The sequence below is a fragment of the Xenia sp. Carnegie-2017 genome, unplaced genomic scaffold (assembly GCF_021976095.1).
Source record: "Xenia sp. Carnegie-2017 unplaced genomic scaffold, XeniaSp_v1 HiC_scaffold_22, whole genome shotgun sequence".
Taxonomy (NCBI): Eukaryota; Metazoa; Cnidaria; class Anthozoa; order Malacalcyonacea; family Xeniidae; genus Xenia; species Xenia sp. Carnegie-2017.
Window position 1 is genome coordinate 15832390 of NW_025813485.1, and position 22809 is coordinate 15855198.

Below are 22809 nucleotides of genomic sequence, written 5' to 3' on the forward strand. Positions count from 1 at the left end.
ACATCTTATGGCATCTATACCCTAGTATCTCTTCTATGTTGTGTTATCCATATACATCTTATGGCATCTATACCCTAGTATCTCTTCTATATTGTGTTATCCATATACATCTTATGGCATCTATACCCTAGTATCTCTTCTATGTTGTGTTATCCGTATACATCTTATTGTCTATTTTATATCCAATTGTTCATATAAAAAAACCTTTATGACCTTATTGGATGAAAAAAACATCTTTGTCTCTCCAGCCTCAGTTGGAGATTGTTTTGTCATATCAATAGTTATTTTGTCCAATGCATCACAAACAGCATCCTAAAAATAAAAATTTTTGCCTATAGTAATGAAACATTTATTTTTATAAAAAAATATGAAGCATTTGCTGATTGCTCTCCAGCTGTGTTAGCATTTGCCTGTGCAAAGTTGTTGTTTTGCTCTTATTCCATCATCCATGGCCAAACAAACGTTTGCCAGGGCGTTGGGTTACATATGAAGGTAAACGTTATCATGAAGGATGTTATGAACGTGAAGCAGGACCAAGATGTAGTTTATGTTGTAATGTTATTGTTGAAAAACCACTCCAGGGGTATTCTGGGAAATGGCAATGGGTAAACGGCAAACAATATCATCATGAATGCTTTATGAAAACAATTTACAATGATATCAAGGCTCGGAAATCTTTGAAACTTGCACAAATAACTTGTGTGACCAACAAGTAATTAATGAAACAGACAATTTGACCTTAACTGGTTAAATATAATCCTTCACTATAAGATAAAATAACTGTAAGTCAATGGAATGACAATTACTGCTTTATATGACAAAATCTATATTGTTACTTATTGATAAGACAATAACTATCACTAATTATTATAAATTAAAATAAATATGTAATTAATTCAAGTCAATAGATTATACAAAACAATAACATTTATATTTATATACATTATATTCATTAACCTCAATAGTAATAAAAACACATTTCATAAATTGTTATTGAAAATGAGTCATGTACTGTAAAGTGTATTCAATGTATGAAAATGCAACACTAGAAATCAGTATTAAAATAATACAGCTTTAGCATATAACACATGCTATTTATAGTTATTGTAAAGTCATGTATAATGTCGTTAAAATGTCAGCATTAAACAACAACAACCTGAAAAATTAAAAAATCTGAACATTCATTTTATTTTCAAAATATGGATATGACATGGAAATAGAATATTTTTAACAACTTTACTATAATTCTCTATCCAACATAATCTATCCCCCTTTACCCCACCTCCACAATCATTAATACATGTGTGTTAACACCAACGTTCACGCATGATAGTGGGCTTTAAAAGCATCAAACATTTTGCAGATGACGTTATCTTTCTCGTTCATCCACGCTAGATTTCCCGTAATAAACGTCGCTTGAACCTCTAAATTCTCATTTAATAAAATAATATCAGCTTCTGCGCCATAATTTAAAGTTCCTTTTTCGTGAGTTATTTTCAACAATTGAGCTGGATGAAGGGTTGCAGCTTCCAAGGCCTCTACTTTACTACAGCCTAGATGATAACAAAGACTTGTTAAAAACAACGGGAAAAAATAGTTGTATATCATGTAAAGAAATAATCACCCATTTTTCACATCTCTGGCGTTGTTCTTATTGCCTTAAATAGATGGTTTTTTACCTGCAAGTTTTTTGAATTGTCGAACACAATAATCCAAAGAAGCGATGCTGTTAAAGATATGACACGTTTATGACATATTTGCTTGGAAAAAAGATAAATTATTATCACTAAAGTATAACCTTCCAGCTAATGTCTTTTGTCCTGCAACTGTAACCATATTTTCGGAGATTTCAACTTCAATTGTGCCAAGTTTGTGTTTTCCAGGAAGGAGGCCAAGCGCAGCAATTGCATCGGAAACTAAAACCAGTCCTACAGAAAGACAGAGAATAAAAATAAAAAATGAAATGTAAAACTCGTCTTTGTCGATCTTCATTTTGTTTATTCAGAAGAAAGATGAAGAGGTGCAAAGCTATAAACCTTTGGGAAGAGATGAAAATCAGAATTAAGAAAAAACATTAAAAAAATTGACGTTACATACCAGAAACCAAGAGTAGCCGGCAGTGTTAAAAACACAATAATTATTAAAGATTAAATTTATAACAAAATTTTTAAAGAAAAGTAAACAAGTAAATAAAGTTGGTAATTGACATGGGCGAAGTTGGAAGTTAGGTGAAAATAGTGTAACGACAAACTTCGTTTTTTCCTGGATATTCGACACTCCGTCCGCAATACATTGACTTTGATTTTAATTATTATTACTAATATTATTATCATTATTATTATTATCATTATTATTATTATCATTATTATTATTATTATTATTATTATTATTATTATATTTATTATTATTATTAATATTTGTCTCTTGAGTTTCATTTAGTTTTATGATGGACATTGAAATGAAGTCAAAATTGTTTACAACTTTTTTTGTTTTCCGGCTCAATGTGGCGTATTCTGAATTAGTACCGTCAGGGTGGCTCCTATGTGCAATACGTAATGCTGAAGGATGAGTGTGAATACCATCAGCAATCATTCCAAAATAAATAGGTTGTGGATTATTACTTGTCAATAAACCTACAACACCTGGATCACGATGATGAAACTAAAACAATAAAAAAAGATTGCCGTTATGTCATACATAACAACAGAGTTTACTGTATATTATTACACAACAAACAAAATAATGGACGAAGTAAATAAAAACACTACGTAGTAAAGACGTGAGAAAATACAACATTCACATTGTGTAAAACTGTGTAATATCTATATTCTATGGCAAATTTTGCCAATCAAAATTATCAAATGCCTTTAACTTCTTACACACTAATGTCCTTAACTTCAAAGTGAAATTGTGAAAGATAAGCGTTGTACAATAGACTTACGGGCAACATGGCATTGAATAAATGTGTTATAAATCTTGCTCCCGATCGAACAGCGTCCTCGGCAACATCAAAACTAGCAGTAGTGTGACCTTAAGTTGCAGTAAAAGATGTATTACAATGCTATAGTGACTATGTTCAATATACCATTAAATTAAACAGCTCTCCTGTTCCTAACTTTTACGCAGTTTCCTCTAAAACACAATCACGACCATGAAATGCTCATGTTTTTTTATATAATTACATAAAATTTCTTTCTGGTTTTGTGATTACTAAGATATGGCTTAAATCCTCACCTATTGACACTATAATATTTTCTTTCACGAGATATTTTATAACTTCCATAGCAAAAGATTGTTCTGGTGCCATTGTAATTATCTTAACGAATCTCAAACTTCCATAAAAATCGATCATTTTTTTAATCCCTCCTAAATCGAGAGTTTCCACATATTCTTCTCTATGGGCGCCTTTCTTTTCTTTGCTGATAAAAGGCCCTTCGAGATGTAAACCTACAAATTTCAACGTTTTTACTAAAAAAGTTTAAAAAAATCTATTCATTGTATAGTTACATTTTTGACGTAATTATACTGAACTTATTACATTTATTGTGAATATATTTCGGTTCGTCTACGGCGTTTAGTTTGTAGCGAGCGAATTTTGAGTTTTCATTCAACGTTTTAAGACGTTTTAATTTTGGTGGCCATTTTTTAAAATAATGCACTCGTTTCTCATTGAGATTGAAGGTTGAAATTAAAACATTTCAAAATAAACGTAAACTAAGGATTTACTTGCCAAGAACCTTTGCACCACAAACAGTTTTTGAAGATTCTTCAATTTTTGGAAGAAGCTGCGAAACAAAGAAAAAAGACGCAGGTGATGTCTTTATTATAAAATATCAGTTCTTTTAGATTAGTGAAACAAGTTATCACAACATGTAAACAACAAATAATGAAACCTATACAGAAAATATTGATGGCTGGTGATTGCATAAGTTTTTACAAATTACTAATTAAGCAATCAAACCAGATAGTGCAAACAATTTTAATCGTGCTTTACAAGTATGGTAACATCTAAATATTTCATAATCCCATACCTTATGATAAGTTGTTTTTGAAGAGGTAACTATGGTAGGACAAAAGATGTGATGCCAAATCTAAGAAGACTTTTGACACTTTATAAACCACACTCAATAGACTCAGTATCTGAAGTGAAGTCAACACCAAACCCTCCTAGAAATATTAAAATGAACACTTAATTTGAACATGCTAAGTTGCTATAGAACATCTAAAATAGGATGATTTGTTAAGATATTTGAAACTAAATCAGTTAGCATATCCTGTGATCTGGTTGATTCAAGATTTATGGATTTTAATAATGACAACTAACAATAATTTCTATTCTAGTGTTTAATATCTTTCTAAAATTCAATACTATTCAATAGCAATGCCCCTTTTCTAATCATGCGATGCAAAAGATTTTGCTTTCACTCACTGCAAAAGCAATGTGCAGAATTTCTTTAAAGAAATTCATAATAATTTTGCAGGAAAATTGTACTTCAAATGTTTGGACCTTTCTTTGCCACTACAACCCTTACTGTTTAAAACTTTGATGACATCAAGGGAAAAGAACAAAGCAACCAACCATTTATTTGGACATCAATATAACCAGGTGAAATCAACAATCCTTTGCAATCAATCTTAATATCAGCAGCAATGTTTTCATCAAAGAACACAACATAAGGATTTAAGATAATTCCATCACGAACCCAAAGATCATCTTCCACTATCTTATGATCTTTAAGTAATTGGCAATTCATAAATTGTATAAGTTTGCCATCAATACCCATTCTTTGTTGTTTTATTGCATTAAAACAACTTGTCTCCTTAAAATAATATTAATTTACTAATTTGAAGCTTCAACTGATCATACAGTAATAATGTATGGTGATATAAAATATTGATATATTTCGCCTTTTTATGCCTTATAAACATCAAAACATTGAATTCTCCCAACTCAATTGAGTCAATTCCTTCTTTTATTACTTCCTTTTCCTCTTCTTCTTTTTACTTAAGTCAAGTTATGATGACGTCAGCGGAAGTCCGCTAACATCACATGTCCAATGTCCTCCTGTCAATGTTCAATGTCAAATGCTTTTGCTGCCGTAAATTTATTGGTTTTCACTTTTTACGAATTTCGTTGAAAATAATTTGTGTGATATGCATGGAAGATGTCAAACTTAAAGGCAGTTCACGAAGAAATTGAGAAAGCTCTCGCCGCCACTCTAAGACAGCGCTTTATTGATGGTTTGTAAGTTTTGTATCTATGGTTGCCAACCTGGAAAAACTTTATTCAATCTTCGAAATATCTTCAATTCAATGAACCTTAAGTTCACTTTGATTGGAACAATATTATTGTATGCAGTTTGTGAACCCATTAATCCACATCCTCCTTGGCATTGTAATGATATTTTGAATTTAACAAGCAATATTTTTCTACTTAACGTTAAATACACCATTGCTGTAAATGCTTCAGATATACCATGATGTATAGTTGTCTGGTAAAGTTTCTTTTCAACTATCATATTGTATGTTATGAAATACAACAAATTCTTTTCATTAAATAGCTGAATTTGAAGAAAGGGAATTTGATGAACGAGATGTAAAGATTGTGAAGAAAAATAATCGTTATGGAGATCTATATCTTCGTCTATTTATCAGGTCTCGACAAGGAGATTTGGATAAAGCTTATAAAACTTTGGTAATATGTACAAGATATATTGAGCATTAGCCCCCCTTCCCCTCCTGCTCTGCTGTTTCTGAACTACATGCAAACTTGTGGGAAGATGGACCAAACCATGATATGTCATTTGTTTATTTAGATAGATTGTCTTCGTTGGCGTAAAGACTCATCAATACATGGTAAGATGTAATGAATGTTTAACCATCCTTGAAGTTGTGTAATAATAAATGATGGTCACTGGTCAATAAAGGCAAGGTGCACATTAAGGGGAGGAAGGGGCTTTAAAACTACAAACTGTTTTACCATAAAGTCAGTCCCAGGTCCCATTTTTCTTAGAATGTACACGGATGGTGGTAAATTGATAACCGGGCACTATATTCATATGTAATATTTAATCATTACAATTCATTTTTATGGCATGTAATGAAGTAGAAGATGCATTTTTAAATATTAGCTCCCCAATTATTAGTCTAACACCTAGCCTTATATGTGCCTTGCAATGAAGGACAGGTTAATGAATCATTTAGGTTGCCATGTGTTCATGTCAATATATGGTTTAACGTCATCTTCCTAATGTAAAAGCCACATGAGGTTGCTTATGTTTTTACTTCATGTAATGTATCATGAAAATAGATTTGAACGAGGACAGTTTTAAAGATGATAAAGAAGTTATTGAAGAAGGACTTTTGTTTTACCATAATACAGACAAAAACAAAAATCCCATTTGTAAGTACATAGGATAACATTTAGTTCCATAAAGTTATTCAAACTTAGTTAAAAACTTTAGTTTACATTACTTTGCATTCCCTCATAAACTAAATAAGCAATTTCATATGACCAAATTAGAGCCTTTTAGAACCTTCTAAATATTTTTTTATTTTGTAGTATATTTTCAAGGGAATAAATACAAACATAAAAAAGATGATGATAAAAGGAAGAAATTACAACGATTATTTGGCTATCTTTTAGAGAAGCAGGTGAGATGTATTTTATAAATTGTATAAATGTGGATAGTTTTCATATAATGTAAGTAGGAGCTTTTAAATGGCTAACATGATAACATTATGACCATTGTTTTTTATTGATTATTCATCTTAAACAGCTATAATCTTTGTTCTTTGTTATGTTTTAGTTTGAAAGACGTTTGGGGAAACAAATTCTTGTTATATGTGATCACTCAAATGCTACAATGGAACATATAGTACAGTAACATCACCATTGCCTTTTTTATTATATTTTAGTTTCAAAAAACATTTTCCTCCATTATAAACAAAGTTAAAAGCTTATTCCATGTGAAACAGACACCACGTATATTCTTGCATAAATACATAACCAAGGAATTGAGCTCAGATTTTAATATTTTGTTTCATGCAACTTAGTCTGCAGTATATGTCAATTTAATAAAACGGTCAATAAGATTATGAACTAATTGTTATGATTTTAATAATTTTGATAAAGTCTCTCTTGGTAGAGTTTGTGCAAGTTTCTAGAACTTGTTATGTTAGGCTCAAGATCTGTAATGTGAATTTTCAGCCCTTGGCTCAGCATTTATCATTTTTCCTTGTTCAGTAGTCATCGTTATCTGAATAATTATGTGTTGAAATCATTATTCTTTATTGTTAGAGATCAACTTACTAACATTACTGGTTTAACAATTGTACATTACTATATTTTCTCATAAAAACTTTTGCAGGATCTGAATTTCTTCAAATTTGTCGCCAATTTATTTAATATATACTATCCCAATATTTTAGGTAAGATTTTTATTGACAGTATTGTCATAACAGTATTGTTTATTTTCATTATTTTGCTTTTCCTTTTGAAAATCATCAATATATTTGTCATCTCTTGTTTATTTTAGATCATTTTCTTATTGTGGATGTATCATGCGTGTTTCATGTTAGTTTCTTCATTTCATTCATTACAAAAATATATACCTTAAAATGGCTCAATTTCTAAATTTTCTACGTAATATACAAGCAATAATTTGCCTTGTTTTTAACGTAAATATTTCAGCTGCTTGGAGGAACATTCAGAAGTGGTTAGGACCAGATATTTCACCAAAATTTAAGTGAGTTTGGCGTATTTTACCGACAGAAATTATTGATTTAATATTTTTTTAATCTTTGCTGTATATTTGAACTTTTGATCATAGATTTGTAACAAAGATTCAACTCACTGATTACGTAGATAAAACAAAACTTCTTACGTCGTTGGATGGAAAGGTAAATGTACTACTATCTTAAATTTTTTTTTCAACTTCTTGTATGGTAAATTTTTCAATTCAACAATTATTAAATTCTTATATTTAACAAGGATAATTACCAATATTGTTATCCTCCAAATGATGACACTCAACATCCATTTCAACCACTGTAAGTGATTTTTACTCAAACTGTAAACTCAGCTGTTTTGCTTTATCTGTTAATTGCTTGTAATTTTTGCATTTGTTAATTTGTATTGATGTGAATCCGACACAAACTGCATGATAACCGAAATTTTAGTTTCTTGGATGATGTGATTGGTCTAAATGGGGATGGTACATTTGAAGACGCCATTGAGAATATTGATTCGTCGGATGAAATGTCTCAAGGAAGCAATGCTCGATCAAGTGACGTACGAAAATTGCTTCAACATTAACTTTTAGTTAGACTCTTTCTTTTGCTACATAGTTTTATATGGCTAATGATTGCAGAAATAAAATAATAAAAATTTGTAAGAAAAATAAAAATTGTTGTTTACTTTCACGCGTTGTATACATGTTAACATTGTTTTTCTCTCACTTTTAGACAATTAAAGGCTCACCGGAAACACTTGTGCGAAAAGTAAATTTTTAATTACACAATTATTGCTAAAGTAAAGATGACATGTTAATTTTGTCCTTTTATCAATGCCTTGAATAATAATTTGAAAACGATTGACAATAAATTCAGAGAAAATCCATTCAAGTTTTAGGTGATTTTTTGGACAATTAAAATTTCGTGTCCTGTATACTTTAATCTTATTTATCTTGTTAAATTATCTGAGTATATAAAAACGTTTGAGATTTTATGTGTACTTATGCATTGTAGCGTTTTTCAAGACTAAATAACCTAACACCACAGTCATCGATAGAAGTACTACCCACTGAAGAAGAATGTGAACCTAACGAGCTGGTTATTTCGTAAGCATTTTGAACTCTCTTAGCTTGGCGATTATGTTAATTAATTTGTAGTGCAAAGTTTCCAAGAAATCAAAATAATGTAGGAGTTAATGATATTAATGTATGAAACATTTTATCTATGATTTAAATTACGAGTCAATAGGCAATGTTTTTTTTGAAATTTTGCTCTATTCGTGGACCTTAGTTCGTTGTAGCTAATGTGGTTGCCTTATGGTTTAATCTCAATGATAACTACGTAAACACTTCACTAAACTGGTGAAGACATTGAAGTGTAGTAAACATACCAAATGTCGTTGTTTAGAATTTTACTATGAGTGAAAGCGAGATTTTTTGTTTTTCATTAGGTGCTACCGAAAGTCGACTTCAATCTCAATTTTCAAGTTCATTTTAGGCCAAATGAAGAAATAATCTTTTGTGAAGAAGAAAATTTCGAAGACGTTCAGAAAACGTTGAGTTTAAAAAACGTTTGTGAAAGGAAAGTTATCTATAAAGTGAGAAAAATTATTCATCTTCCATGAAAGCTTGGAACGACTCTAAAAATAAAATGTTTTTTGTGTTTGAATGTAGATCAAAACAAATTCGGCTGCCAATTTTCGTGTGAGACCTAGTGTAGGGTGGTTGGAACCTGGAGCAACTAAAGAAGTGACAATAATACTTTTGTCAAAAGGTACATTCTTTTTCTAATCACTGGTAATAAAGTTTTATGAAATGAAGATTGATTCTTATTACTGTTGGTTTAGCTGAGTCGAATACAGAAAAACAACGTCATTGGAGCAAAAACAAATTTCTTATTTTGTACGCTATGCATGATGAAGAAATTTCAAGAGATACAAGCATCACTGAGCTTTGGAAGACCATTCCAAAATCTTGTTGTAAAGAGTACAGGTATATGACGTTGGTTTGAAGCGTCATCTTGTTATAGTAAACAACAAATCATTTTTTTTAACTCGTTTTAGGTTAAATTGTCGTATTTTAGATAGAAATGGATTGGAGAAGCGACCAAGAACAATTGATGATGCCATCGAGATGAATTTGAGACTACAGAAACAGCTGCTAGAACTACAAAATAAGGTTTTTCCCCCACCACCAAATTTTTGTTTTGTTTTGTTTTTGTTTTATGTAAAACAAATGTTGAGCTATTTTGGCTGAACTACGTTTCAAAATAACTGGAAAGGTTTTTTTAATTGGCGTGGAAAGGTTAACAAATTTTGGGGCTGTCGGGCTAGTCAGTATGAGTTAATTTTGTTGTTTTGATGGACAAAAATAAAAAAGAACATTAAATTTCGTTAAATTTTTCTGAAAAAAATTTTTTTGAAAGAATGCCAAATTTTGAGGGAAGTTCACATTCAAATAAGGTCTTTTGTTTTAGCTCTTTCTCACACAAACAGTTAGGTTTATTTTTAATTCTTTAAAATTATAGATGTCAAACGTCACAGCTCCACTTGAAACTATTCAGGACCAACTTCTTCAACAAAGAAAATATTTTTTTTTAGGAATCTCAATCACTATTTTAATTCTAGTGCTGTTTTGTTTTTACTTGTTACGTTAAGTATTCTTAGCAAATAATTTAGTCAGTACTTGCAGACTATTACTGGCTATAAAATGTAAATCGTGTAAGAATGTCAATAATTAAAGTTAAAATTTAAATTTAGAGAAACAAACTCTACTTTGCAAGTGCTGAACTGTAACGTATAGCCATACCAAACCATTTGCTGTATTCCTTCTTCTCATTTTTCTCATACGACGAATACAAAATTCTGTTCATGCTGATGAATGTTTTTAATAAACGTGAGCTCGAATTTTCGTTGCGTAAGCACACCCTAACCCCAAACACACCTTTCCTGTCATTATGTAATTCAACGAGCACGCAGTTCATCATAGTTGTGCATGAAGTAAACATTTGTCCTGATCAAAGTCTTAAATTTAGTTTTTATGCGTATTTAAAAAAATATTTATATTAGAAATGAAAATGTTTATGTTTAGCTTCTGCCGAATCGTTGCTATCAATATGGTTTAGTGAAGTGCTTTAGTCATGATATTTAACTATTTATAACATGATACACATATTTATAATATAAAAAACAAACAAGTTGAGAGGTACACATTCCATCGCAATTATTCAACTTTTTTTAAAAATTACTGTCAACACTATTATGTCACCTCTGATTTCAGCAACAGTCTCAGCTTCAAAAACCTAGCTTTTCAGGCCTTCTAACTACCTCCTTCACACCCCAGTTCACACCCTTCTTATCACGAGTTAGGTCATGCGTCAATCATGTGATCGCATGGATAACAATGGTAAGTGAAGGATAAAACTGCTCATGAATTTAAATTATTACGTAAAGAAAGAGAAGCTCGCGAAATCAGCCGTTGCGTTGTGGCAATTTAACCTTATCGCTCAAAAAATTTAATAAAAAAGATAAAAAAACTCAAGGTACGTGTGTGTATATAGTCTAGGATTGTGATGATAGTGTTGCTCGTGTTTGCTGTGTTCATCTTGATCATTTTTACTTTGTATTTGTCTGCCTAATAATTTAAGGAATTTAAACGATTTCATTTGATGTGTAATGTTTTTTGTTGGGCGAAATGTTGTTGGAATTTAGTTATGACTTTGCATATTTCAGTCTTTTTTGTTTTTTAAAATGTGTTTTAACATAGAAACGGCAGTTTCAGCATGAAATAACCGCCATAAATCGTCCATTGATTACCCTTAACAATATTTATATTGAGAATGTTGTTTAAATGATATGTATAAAATTGTATTTTAAAATGACTTCTGGTTTGTGTGAATCTAAGGAAGCATGTGTAGTACACCGGAGTTTTCATTGTGAACTAAATTATTTTTTTATTTGCGAAATGAAAACAGGAAACCTTACACCTATTCAAATCGATATTTGAGACGTGAGCATTCCCTCGTCCAACCCATTTTCTTCATTTCTACATAATCCGTTTACATTTCAGCGCATTTAATACTTGTATGTTTTTAACTTTTCTCACTGATTCAATACTTTTTAACCGTTTTAACTTAAAATCAGTTCTTGTTTGCGAAAGTAGATTGAGATGGGTTTGAAATTAATTTGTTGCGTATATTGACATTTTACATAACACAAAATCATTATCATTTGTAGTAAAGAATGTCAACTGTTCCTGAATCCTGTCAGTTGACTAAGAAAAATTTAAATGAAGATAATACTACAACTCAGGTAAATTCATCTAGCTTTGAATTGAAAATTATTGAGTTGATGGGATTTAATTTTATATCTTTCACCATTTTTATATACGCAGAATGTTCGTGGTTCTGTCATTGGGGCCATTAAGAAAGCGGTTTTTGTGATTGGAACCGCTTTGATCTTGTTTGGTATTGTCCGTAACACAGTAACATGGTAAGTTAGTGATTGGAACTTATGTCGCATTTAATGACATGTGAAGTTTTACTGATTAAAGATGTCCATGTTAACAGACTAAAAGACATGCTATTTAAAATATTTCTATTTAAGGTACTTTGGTCTTATTTGGGGCTCCTCTCATGATTTTTGGCAAAGAAAGTGGAATGTAATTTATGATGCTGTTGATGGTGATGAGTATGTTCTTTCAATTTTTGGTAAGTCTAGAAAACATTAAACTCAAAAACCAAGTTATTGTTTTTTACCATTGAGAATTTACATTTTTGGTTACTGTGAAAAAGTTGTAACTCTTCATTATTGTTGGTTTTTTTTTATAGGAACAAATCTTATTGGATTTTTGGTTTATTGGCTTGCCAGTGCATTTTTTTGTCTTGTTGACTTAACTGGGAGACCTTCATGGGTTTTGCAATTCAAAATTCAAGACAATAAAAAAGTACCAGTATGTGTGTATTTTGTTGCTAGTAACATTGCATTTAATACCATTTACTGCAATGACTGCAAAAAAAACAACAATATTAAGACACTTCATAAGTTCACTTTGCATTTTTTTCCAAATTTCACTCAAAACGACACTAACTAATAATATTTATGCTAACTATACAACTTATTCACTGTAAGCAATTCATATTAAGAATGTATATATGTACCTGTGCATTTTGTTTATTTTTTAATTGTCACTGTTATTTTAGGTTGACAAAAAGAAATTCATAAAGGCTGTCCTCTTGGTTTTGTTCAACCAATTTATTTCCGTTCCATTCTCTGTTCTTTTTTACTATCTTTACAAGTGGCGTGGTTGTTCGTTTGGTCGCCAGCTTCCATGTTTCCAATGGGTTCTTTTTGAGATTGGAATGTTTACAATGGTCGAGGAAGTTTTGTTTTACTACTCTCATAGGTATTATAACTATATAATTTGGTTTATGGTTATGATTACCATTCAAAACCATGTATATATGACAAATTAATGTGTACTTATGAAGTAATATGTACTCTTCAATGTAGATTACTTCATCACCCTCGTTTGTACAAGCATATCCACAAAATCCATCATGAATGGACTGCTCCCATCAGTATCACAGCAGTATATGCTCATCCTATTGAACATTTGATCTCAAATATTATTCCTGTTTTGATGGGGCCATTAATTATGGGATCACACATTGCTACAAGTTGGTTGTGGTTCTCTCTTGCTATTTGTACAACCCTTGTTTCTCATTGTGGTTATCATTTACCTCTATTGCCATCACCTGAAGCTCATGATTGGCATCATCAGAAGTAAGATAGTATAAAAACATGAATGAAAAAGAACTTTAAGTATCTTTCGTAATTACTAGTCTGATTATTGAAAGGAAGCCTCCATTATTTGTTTGAAATTTTGTTGAATTAATTTCAGCATCATACTTTCATTATTTAACCACTATATGTTATAAGCATGATAAAATTGTTGACCATAATTTTCCAAATGAATTTATTGCAGGTTCAACCAAAACTTTGGAGTTCTTGGTGTTTTGGATTGGTTGCATGGCACTGATGTCAACTTTCAACAGTCTCGTGCTTATGCTCGTCATTTGTGTTTCTTCAGTGTCACACCAATGAAAGAACTGTACCCAGATGAGCCTGCCAAAGGTTGCAAGAAAAACTGAACAATTTCTTGCTTGTAAATATTAACCAGCAATAAACATATTCCCAGGTTATTTATTTAAAGTTGCTGGAATGGTGTGTGGACTCACTTATTAACATTTGTATATAGAAACCATGGAAATGTTATTAGGTATTAAAAGTGAGCATTTATATCTTTACATTATATTATCTTATGTTATAGTGGATTAAGTGTGATATAGTGGATGATATAGTGGATTATGTTATAGTGGATTAGAGAAAGAGTTGGTGTTGAGTGTATCGAGAATTGGGTAAGGCGCCAGCGTTTGAGGTGGTTTGGGCATGTGGAAAGGAGGGAAGAAAGTGCTGAAATTCGTAGAACGTTGCATATGAATGTTGATGGAGTCCACAAACAAGGTAGACCGAGAAAGAGATGGATGGATGCTGTGAACAGTGATATGAAGGCGATGGGTATAACGAGAGATATGGCGAGAGATAGAGACGTTTGGCGTAGAAAAATTCATGGACCTGTCAACCCCCCTGGCGGGGATTAATAGTGGCCGGTATACAAATGTTGTTTGTTTGTTGTTGTTGTTATAGTGGATTAAGTCCACTACTTATTATTATATTAATAATTGAAGTAAATTTTGTCGTGAGTGAAACAAACATCCTTTTATTGGGCAAAGCACGTTATTAATATCATTTTATATCCAAGTTCAACAACTAATTTTTTCACACATTTCAAACAATATTTTATTGGCACATCCACAATATGAAATTCTACATTAGCAAAAAACAAATATTGTTTACAACTAAAATTGAGGTCTTCTTTTACGTCCACTGTACTTGGAGTCATGTCGAGTGTCCTTTCCCTGTTTACGTCTCCTTGCCTTCTTTGCTTCAATCCATTCTTTGCTTTTCTTAGGTCCTTTACCCCACTGTGGTTTATTTAAATGCTCTCTCTTATGAGAGAAACTTATTTGGTTGCTCAGTGAAATGTTTGATCCTAGTCCCAGTCCCTGAGGGAGGGAAGTCGTGTTTCCACCAGTAAAAAGACACAGAAAGATTTTCTTAGCTTTGCTGCTATTGGGATAATCAACAACAATACCACCAGTAAAACCAGCCCTCAATGCTTGCGTTGTAACAAGCTCCATTTGCTGTGGATTTTCTGGATAGAATTGGAATACAGCTTTACTGCCACGCGTAATACATGCGTATAATGAAGAAAAGAAAGTGTAAAGACGTTTGACAGGATTATCTGTCTTCTTGTTTGACGTACATAGCCATTGTAAAGCTGACACAGAAATACAGCCGTCAAAACATCCAGGACGAAAAGGTAAGGTTTGTCCGGCATCATGTAAAATAGTATCTCCTTCAACTTCTCTTTCTTTAGCGACGTCTAACATTGCTTTACTTATATCAAATCCAACCCAATAATGCCCAGCCTGAGATATCACATCACCACTTAAACCTGAACCACAACCAATATCAAGCAAAAATTTCGGTTCTTCGTCGGTCATACCCAATAATTCTAAGGTTCTTTCAGCGAGAGAAACCTGAATATCGATTATCCTAGAATTACAAGTATATTTTCTCGCTTCTTTCTCGTTGTAAAAAAGTTCTGGAGGACCGCTATTTTCAGGTCTTTTTGACGCCATCTTGAAATCAAGACTGAAGGTGACACCACTGAACTCTATATACACATTTCATTAAATGAAGCTGAAGCCAGACCACAGTAATTGAGACACAAAACTATGTAAAATTCTGTATAATAAATATTCGACAAAAATACTGTGAACACATGCGAACAATGTTTTTTAAATAATGATTCGTAAACATCTATACCTGTATGTATAACCTCGCTTACTTTCATACGGCGAAAACGACGGGGGGGATTCATACATGTTTTCCACATTTAATCAATTTGTCCTCTTGGCTATACGCCACAAGTTGTGAAAATTCAGGTTGCACGAGTTTGCTCATACTTTAAAGCAATGACACAACTTTAAGGATTTAGAATCGTACAACTTTAAGAATTTTCATTTTCGAAACTGCTAGCTTGCATGTGTATTCATAAGAATAGATTTATTACCAATGCGAAAATTTTTGAAATTGCGGGGGGGTTTCTCGACAGACCCTAAAAAACGTGTGAAATGAATGCGAGTGAATGAAATTTTGTGAAAACTAACGATCTAGGAAAAACTTGTGTGTGTTGATTTTATTTATGGTATTAATTGAACAAACAAATTTTATCTTAAAAAATCAAACGCTAATAAAGCAAGACCAACAAATATTTTCAACTTACAATGTTTTTACTTCATCGTCACGTGATTTGTCGCAAACCAACATAGACAGCAGCACAACATTTTTGCAGAACAGAAATTTAAATTTAATTCATAAACATTTATACAACTTAAAAGATTTCTAAATTAGTTTTCTACGACTACGAGTCCTCGGTTTGGTTTCTTTGAACATGGTCCAATTTTGACAACTCTTCTTGAAACTTCACAGAAATAGCAGGAAATTTATGCTACAAAATATAAGTAGTTTAACGAGAAAGAAGTATATTAAATTATCGCTACGCGAATAGTACAACTTACCTGCAAAACATGAAGTCCTTTTGATGAAGCGACAATCAATTCTCGTACTCCATCGTTAGTCATATCAATATAATCCATAGCAAATAAAGGCGACGAAAAACTTTTAGTCCAAAAAAGACAAGCTTTTAGCCGTTCTGTTTCGGTTTCTTCCTCCTTTATTTTATGCATTTTGTACACTAAAAGTTTCTAAATTTTAACCATTAATGAATAATAGTTACCATCAACAATACTTATTTTTAAATTGACATAAAAATTATTATTTTAGTAGTGGAGGACTGAGGATGGATCCCAACGATGACTATGTAAATAAAAACAGTGGGGATTCGCGCTCCATTTACATAACCTGACCCAAGTCTATTCAAATTAAACAAAGAAAATGTGAAAGCAAAGAATGGTTCTTTACCTGACCATAAGTTCCAAGCAATATTTCATTTGTTCCACTCCAGGTAAGATCATTTACATGTGAACACAGTACGCAGTCATATTGATCAGAGTCAGGAAGTATTATGAACTTATTTAAACCATTGTTGATGACATCTCTTAAATTGACAAAATTAAATCCAAATTTTTACATGCGAAAAATATTCACACGTGAATTTTTGATCGACATTATTTGGACACTATTTCATATGTGACGTCAGAAGTTTGTTGTTCAAATTGTCAAAGTTTCTGAGAGCTGATCGATATCTGAAGTCTGACTTTGAAGTTTTAATTGTTATAAACACTGACTTAATGAAAGAAGTATAGTATTTAACTTACGCAAAATGAACAAAGTAAAATTTCTTTTATTTCAAATGCCTATTTTTAACAATTGAGAAAAATGCTGTACTCACTCGTAAACAACAGAAGGTTCAATAACAGCAGTTACCAATAGATGGACAACACCACAGTTAGTATATTTTATAACATTCTTTCTTCTTGTTGATGCAAGCAGTGCTTGTTGATTGAATATAAAACAAATTTAATCAAAATATTATAAGCCTCTAGAAAAGAGAACATTTTTGCTGTCAAATACCTTTCATTTCTTCAGAAACCTCTCTGGAATTTGCTTCAAATGTAAAAAATTTAACAGATGATATGGGACCATCATGCGAAGTAAGCCATTCTTTCATGACTGCTGTTAAACCAAAATAACCGTTACATAAATTTCATGTTATTAACAAATATAAATTTAGCGCTTGTGAAAAAAGTACCTTTTTCTGTACAAAGCGCTACTTTTAACGTGCCATTTTGACAAGCGTAGGCACTGATACGCCTTTTGTTTTCCATGTCATAGTAAATATCCATGGATATAACACTAAAAATTTTAGATAAGTTTACTTAAAGAAGGTTGCTTGTTATTTGTATACATTATGAATGAATAACACATTTGGTGAAACGATGGCAGAAAGGTAAACTTTATTGTATCTTTCGATGGAGCTGTATTCAAATTACAAAACTTCGGAACAACGACTCTTGCCCGCTCGCCCCTTGTGACAAGTTATTCCTTGCGTATTGCGTCAACATTTGTAATACAGAGTGTACACGCAAGCGATACCATGGAAACTATATTATATAATGTATTAATGTGAATGTTTAATAGAGTTAAAAGAAACTGCATCATGATTCCTATGTGATTTGTAGTATGATACAAAAACATGATTTTCATCTGTAAAATTTTATTCAATTTTGTGCAAGGATTTGAAGCAATTTTTTACCTACTGGGGAGATCTTTAAATTCCAGAAAATAATCTTCAACCTTGCACTCAACAAATAGTTGCGTTTTGTCATTCTAGGTAGTAAAAATTATTTTTTGATATGTTGTATGCTAAGCTGCAATACTGTAAATTAAAAAATTCAGGTTAATTCATTGAAAGGGTCCAAATAAGCACATTTACATTTAAATTTTTTAATGTATTTGAATTTCTTACTTGTTTAAATAAATGTATTTTCCTATCACCACCACTAAGTAAAAAAACTGTTTCTTTTGTCGTACTTTAAAAGAAATTTGACATTACTACATGACAAGTGAAATACAGAAACCTTAAAACTTGATGAGAACACTTCACAGAGTTGAACTATTTAACTTACTTTGCATGAATTAATTGAAATGGCACAAATTCCAAATCAAATGTCTGAAAGTTATCTACAAAAACAACCAACTAACAAATATTATCTATTAAACGAAGATATGATCTTCGCACTTAGCTGGACAATTTAAGCAATCGTCTCAGGACCTGAAAAAATCAGGTGACTCAACGGGATGTATGGTACGGGATAAATATTATCTATGATACATACATCACTGTGCATCCATGAGCATTAAACAAACTTGTAAGTGAATGGTTCTAAGAGGGAGGCTGTACAAAATGTCAAACTTAAATTAGAACTTTCACATTTTACCATAGAGAGCAAATAATAGAGGTTAATAAACTATTTAATACATGACAAATAATTATTAATTATACATAATGAGTTTCTTCATATGCACAAGACTTTCTTCTTAATATCATGCGTTCCTACCAAAGCTTAATTCATTCTGAAATGCTGTGCTTCCAGAATAGATATTGAGGAATTTTCTTTCATGACTTGTGTGACCATTCTATAGAGTAAACAGGTGTATGATTTCTCTGCAACAACCAAATGTTTGAAATGTATGTATTATAATTTCATAGATACCTTAATATATGTTACTCCAAAATAAAATATACTGTCTGATTCAAAAGCATCGATAGACACAATATCTGAACCTGAAAGATTTCAGATAAATAAACATAAAAATAACTTATGCATAAAGAAGACCGCGTTGAAGCGATGGCGTATTATGGTACATATTGCATACACAGAAAAATAGCTGAATTAGGCACACTATTTTTGATTTTCTATCTTTTAAAATTTCTTATGGATGCTGACAAGCACTAAATCAATCTATGTAGAATATCTGTCCACTCTCTATTCACTTCTATAAAATGCTTTGTTCTTTATACTTTGTTATTTATATTGACCACTTAATGATACTATATAAATAATAATTGTGAACTAAATGATATTTTAGTTTAACTTTAGTTACTTTACTGTTATCGTTATGTTTTACTATTTATGCAGTATGCGGTATCCTCAAATTTTTGAGGGTGCCTTGTAAAAATGGGCAGGTATTCTATAATCGATCTTTCTTTGCATTAAAAGCATACATTGCAATAAACACACCTTGTAAATTTCTGAGAGATAAATTGTGTGATGATAATGTCGAAGTAGGTCTTGCACTTTGTTGTGATGTAATACACGTTACACTTCCCTTTAAACTTGCCATTAATACTTTATTACATCCATGAACGGTGTCATAAAATTTCACCAAGCCATATATATTTGTTTGAGAAGAACTGGGGAAAAATTGAATTTCGTTTAAGCCAATTTTGTTTTCTGTTTCTTCGTCTTCATCAGCCATATTGGATTTTGGTGTTTTTGCTGAATTGCAAAATTCAGTCTTATGTGTGCATATGTGTACATATAACACCCTCAACTACACGTAGTTAATTTTCACGTGGACACGGCATTGTAGAATTAGAAAGTTGTATCTGCTTGGAGAACAGTCGGCAGTATTGTAGCAAACAATAATCTATAACATCATGAGTTCAGAAAGATCGTTTATTATGATTAAACCGGACGGTGTTAGTCGTGGTCTTATTGCCGATATCATCAAACGATTTGAGCAAAAAGGATTCAAATTAGTTGCCATGAAATTCATGAAGGTAAGTTGGATTTCACAACAAAATACGGCCATTTACCCTGTTATAATTATCTTGATAATTTTCAATATGGCCAAAATACAGTCACTCATAAGTCTTGTCCTATTTTTTTTAATATTGTGAAGATGAGAAATGGATATACCGTTTATGTGTTCAACATATGTTAAGAAGTCAAGAGCTCAATTTTTCTTGAGGGAGGGGTGGAAGAAAACCAATGGCTTGACTTTTTGTTTTGCTACAATATATTGTGCTATAACATGACATTGAGACATGTGTAAAGATTATTGGTACTGACTTTTTGCTGTAAGGGGGGGGGAGGGTGTGCATGCCAACCCACACTCATCAAATGAATGCATCTGAATGCTTTTCAGACTCAATTTTATTTTTGCTTCTTTGGAATAACCTATGATAGCTAGTTGCAGCGCAACATCCTGATTACATGTCTAAAGCTAAATTACCTTATTTTAGAAAACATTCCGCTATGATAATAGTGATTTTGTTTTTCCTAGGCAAATCAAGAACTATTAAAGAAACATTATTCTGAACTTAGTTCTAAACCATTTTTTGATGGCTTGGTAAAATTTATTTCATCAGGACCTGTGGTGCCTATGGTAAGAGTATATTTTATCATTATTACTTTTAAATTATAACTGTGCATTTAGATGTTTATAAATACATGTGTTTTATCAGGTATGGGAAGGCAAGGTGTGGTTAAAACTGCTCGTCAAATGCTTGGAGAGACTGACCCTGTAAGTTAAGAGAGTAAAGTGAAGCAAGTTGTTATCCAGCTTTCAAAGCAATGTTGTTATCCTGCTTTCAAAGCAATGTTGTTGTCCAACTTTCAAAGCAATGTTGTTATCCTGCTTTCAAAGCAATGTTGTTATCCAGCTTTCAAAGCAATGTTGTTATCCTGCTTTCAAAGCAATGTTGTTGTCCAACTTTCAAAGCAATGTTGTTGTCCAGCATTCAAAGCCATGTTGTTATCCAGCTTTCAAAGCCATGTTGTTATCCAGCTTTCAAAGCCATGTTGTTATCCAGCTTTCAAAGCAATGTTGTTGTCCAGCTTTCAAAGCCATGTTGTTATCCAGCTTTCAATGCCATGTTGTTGTCCAGCTTTCAAAGCCAAGTTGTTATCCAGCTTTCAAAGCCATGTTGTTGTCCAGCTTTCAAAGCAATGTTGTTGTCCAGCTTTCAAAGCAATGTTGTTGTCCAGCTTTCAACGCCATGTTGTTATCCAGCTTTCAAAGCCATGTTGTTGTCCAGCTTTCAAAGCCATGTTGTTGTCCAGCTTTCAAAGCAATGTTGTTGTCCAGCTTTCATAGCCATGTTGTTGTCCAACTTTCAAAGCCATGTTGTTGTCCAGCTTTCAAAGCAATGTTGCTGTCCAGCTTTCAAAGCAATGTTGTTATCCAGCTTTCAAAGCCATGTTGTTATCCAGCTTTCAAAGCCATGTTGTTATCCAGCTTTCAAAGCCATGTTGTTGTCCAGCTTTCAAAGCCATGTTGTTGTCCAGCTTTCAAAGCAATGTTGTTATCCTGCTTTCAAAGCCATGTTGTTGTCCAGCTTTCAAAGCCATGTTGTTGTCCAGCTTTCAAAGCAATGTTGTTGTCCAGCTTTCATAGCCATGTTGTTGTCCAACTTTCATCGCAATGTTGCTATCCAGCCTTCAATTTTGCATTTGATGTTCTGGGCAATTTTTAGCATATTTTTTGGTTTTCTTTGCTAAAATACCTTTGTTGAGAGTCAATGGCCAAATCCAGCACATTTAAGAATTTCCAAAATTTTTATCCACAAAGAAGATATTTTAGATAATTGTGTTTACTAACCATTCGTGGATAAGAGAATTTTTTCAAACAAATAGATCAATTCAATTTATCTTTGAAAACGAATTAGTGCCTCTTCAGCTGTAAACAAAAAAGTGCTTATTAAAAATTTTCCATGTTTATTGAAAGGCAAAGTCTTTACCTGGAACAATACGTGGTGATTATTGTATTGATATTGGAAGGTCAGTTTTCACTATTTTTTTAACTGTGTTGAATAATATTTTCATAAAATAGTATACAGTAGGCCAGAGTCAACAAATATTTTCTTTTGTAGAAATATTATTCACGGCAGTGACTCTGTTGAGACTGCAAAACGGGAAATCAAGTTGTGGTTTAAAGATGAAGAGCTTGTTGATTGGATACCTAATAATGCTTCTTGCGTCTATGAATAGATTTTATGCAATTTGTAATCTATTTTCCTTCAATGAAATAATAATTCCTTGAAATGTCACGAAGTTATGCACTTTTTCTGTTTGTCTTGAGAGGTAATCTTGCTCATTTTTATACTTTGTTTCGATTTTTTAGAATGTGTAGTTGATTGGTCTTTACAAGGCACAAACGTAATATAAGATGAAATATACTCCAAAAAACATCAGCCTGTACACAGTAGGGCGGATATCAGCAATGTTTTAATTTTTTTTCAACTTGTTGCTTTTGAGAATCTTGTCTCTCGTTTGTATGAAACAAATTTAGAATTTATGAGATCATGCGTTTTCCAGTGCTATTTATTCGCTTTAACTTGTTTTCACAAGGATTTAATAGTGATAAGCCACGTGCAACTATAAAAAAGATCTAATGGATTTAAGGCTTATAAACATGTG

At 31.9% G+C, this 22809-nt stretch overlaps 6 protein-coding genes across 9 annotated transcripts; 3 read left to right on the forward strand and 3 right to left on the reverse strand.

Moving 5' to 3' along the window:
• Nucleotides 1-793: 793 nt before the first annotated feature.
• Nucleotides 794-5001, reverse strand: LOC124446668 (N-acetylglucosamine-6-phosphate deacetylase-like). Its single transcript, XM_046997519.1, is given in 10 exon segments — nucleotides 794-1553; nucleotides 1680-1726; nucleotides 1799-1928; nucleotides 2526-2661; nucleotides 2942-3030; nucleotides 3235-3447; nucleotides 3731-3785; nucleotides 4032-4075; nucleotides 4078-4167; nucleotides 4580-5001. Coding segments are annotated over 10 exon segments (1242 nt in total). The 5' UTR covers nucleotides 4785-5001; the 3' UTR covers nucleotides 794-1320.
• Nucleotides 5002-5160: 159 nt separating this feature from the next.
• Nucleotides 5161-10627, forward strand: LOC124446672 (motile sperm domain-containing protein 2-like). 2 transcript variants are annotated; one of them, XM_046997522.1, is made up of 19 exons: nucleotides 5161-5245; nucleotides 5562-5695; nucleotides 5821-5856; nucleotides 6311-6403; nucleotides 6563-6654; nucleotides 6810-6878; nucleotides 7371-7431; nucleotides 7539-7576; nucleotides 7694-7748; nucleotides 7833-7902; nucleotides 7994-8052; nucleotides 8182-8293; nucleotides 8467-8502; nucleotides 8749-8840; nucleotides 9232-9331; nucleotides 9408-9507; nucleotides 9581-9725; nucleotides 9797-9911; nucleotides 10261-10627. In XM_046997522.1, exons 8-19 carry the CDS (start codon nucleotides 7564-7566, stop codon nucleotides 10387-10389), a joined length of 1026 nt encoding a protein of 341 aa, XP_046853478.1. In that variant the 5' UTR covers nucleotides 5161-5245; nucleotides 5562-5695; nucleotides 5821-5856; nucleotides 6311-6403; nucleotides 6563-6654; nucleotides 6810-6878; nucleotides 7371-7431; nucleotides 7539-7563; the 3' UTR covers nucleotides 10390-10627. The 2 variants fall into 2 exon arrangements, with proteins under 2 accessions (XP_046853478.1, XP_046853480.1); XM_046997524.1 differs by lacking the exons at nucleotides 5161-5245; nucleotides 5562-5695; nucleotides 5821-5856; ... (4 more) ...; nucleotides 7539-7576; nucleotides 7694-7748 and having other exon boundaries at nucleotides 7841-7902; nucleotides 7999-8052.
• Nucleotides 10628-10902: 275 nt separating this feature from the next.
• Nucleotides 10903-14040, forward strand: LOC124446671 (fatty acid hydroxylase domain-containing protein 2-like). The gene is made up of 8 exons (XM_046997521.1): nucleotides 10903-11274; nucleotides 11969-12043; nucleotides 12126-12223; nucleotides 12338-12441; nucleotides 12562-12683; nucleotides 12934-13136; nucleotides 13244-13516; nucleotides 13719-14040. The coding sequence occupies exons 2-8, from the start codon at nucleotides 11975-11977 to the stop codon at nucleotides 13882-13884; spliced, it is 1035 nt and encodes a 344-aa protein (XP_046853477.1). The 5' UTR covers nucleotides 10903-11274; nucleotides 11969-11974; the 3' UTR covers nucleotides 13885-14040.
• Nucleotides 14041-14567: 527 nt separating this feature from the next.
• LOC124446673 (probable 18S rRNA (guanine-N(7))-methyltransferase) lies at nucleotides 14568-15665 on the reverse strand. Its single transcript, XM_046997525.1, has one exon. The coding sequence runs from the start codon at nucleotides 15496-15498 to the stop codon at nucleotides 14653-14655; it is 846 nt and encodes a 281-aa protein (XP_046853481.1). The 5' UTR covers nucleotides 15499-15665; the 3' UTR covers nucleotides 14568-14652.
• A 540-nt stretch (nucleotides 15666-16205) lies between these two features.
• Nucleotides 16206-19881, reverse strand: LOC124446667 (KICSTOR complex protein kaptin-like). Of its 3 annotated transcripts, none has more exons than XM_046997517.1 (12): nucleotides 19627-19881; nucleotides 19099-19169; nucleotides 18943-19021; nucleotides 18511-18565; nucleotides 18351-18414; nucleotides 18138-18211; nucleotides 17634-17737; nucleotides 17456-17554; nucleotides 17274-17376; nucleotides 16844-16979; nucleotides 16441-16626; nucleotides 16206-16370 (listed from the first exon to the last, which is right to left on the reverse strand). In XM_046997517.1, exons 1-12 carry the CDS (start codon nucleotides 19862-19864, stop codon nucleotides 16284-16286), a joined length of 1296 nt encoding a protein of 431 aa, XP_046853473.1. In that variant the 5' UTR covers nucleotides 19865-19881; the 3' UTR covers nucleotides 16206-16283. The 3 variants fall into 3 exon arrangements, with proteins under 3 accessions (XP_046853473.1, XP_046853472.1, XP_046853474.1); XM_046997516.1 differs by having other exon boundaries at nucleotides 17456-17557; XM_046997518.1 differs by lacking the exon at nucleotides 16206-16370 and having other exon boundaries at nucleotides 16504-16616; nucleotides 17456-17557.
• A 62-nt stretch (nucleotides 19882-19943) lies between these two features.
• On the forward strand, nucleotides 19944-22439 carry LOC124446675 (nucleoside diphosphate kinase-like). The gene is given in 6 exon segments (XM_046997527.1): nucleotides 19944-20168; nucleotides 20675-20776; nucleotides 20856-20865; nucleotides 20868-20914; nucleotides 22118-22170; nucleotides 22263-22439. Coding segments are annotated over 6 exon segments (453 nt in total). The 5' UTR covers nucleotides 19944-20045; the 3' UTR covers nucleotides 22381-22439.
• The last annotated feature ends 370 nt before the right edge of the window (nucleotides 22440-22809 follow it).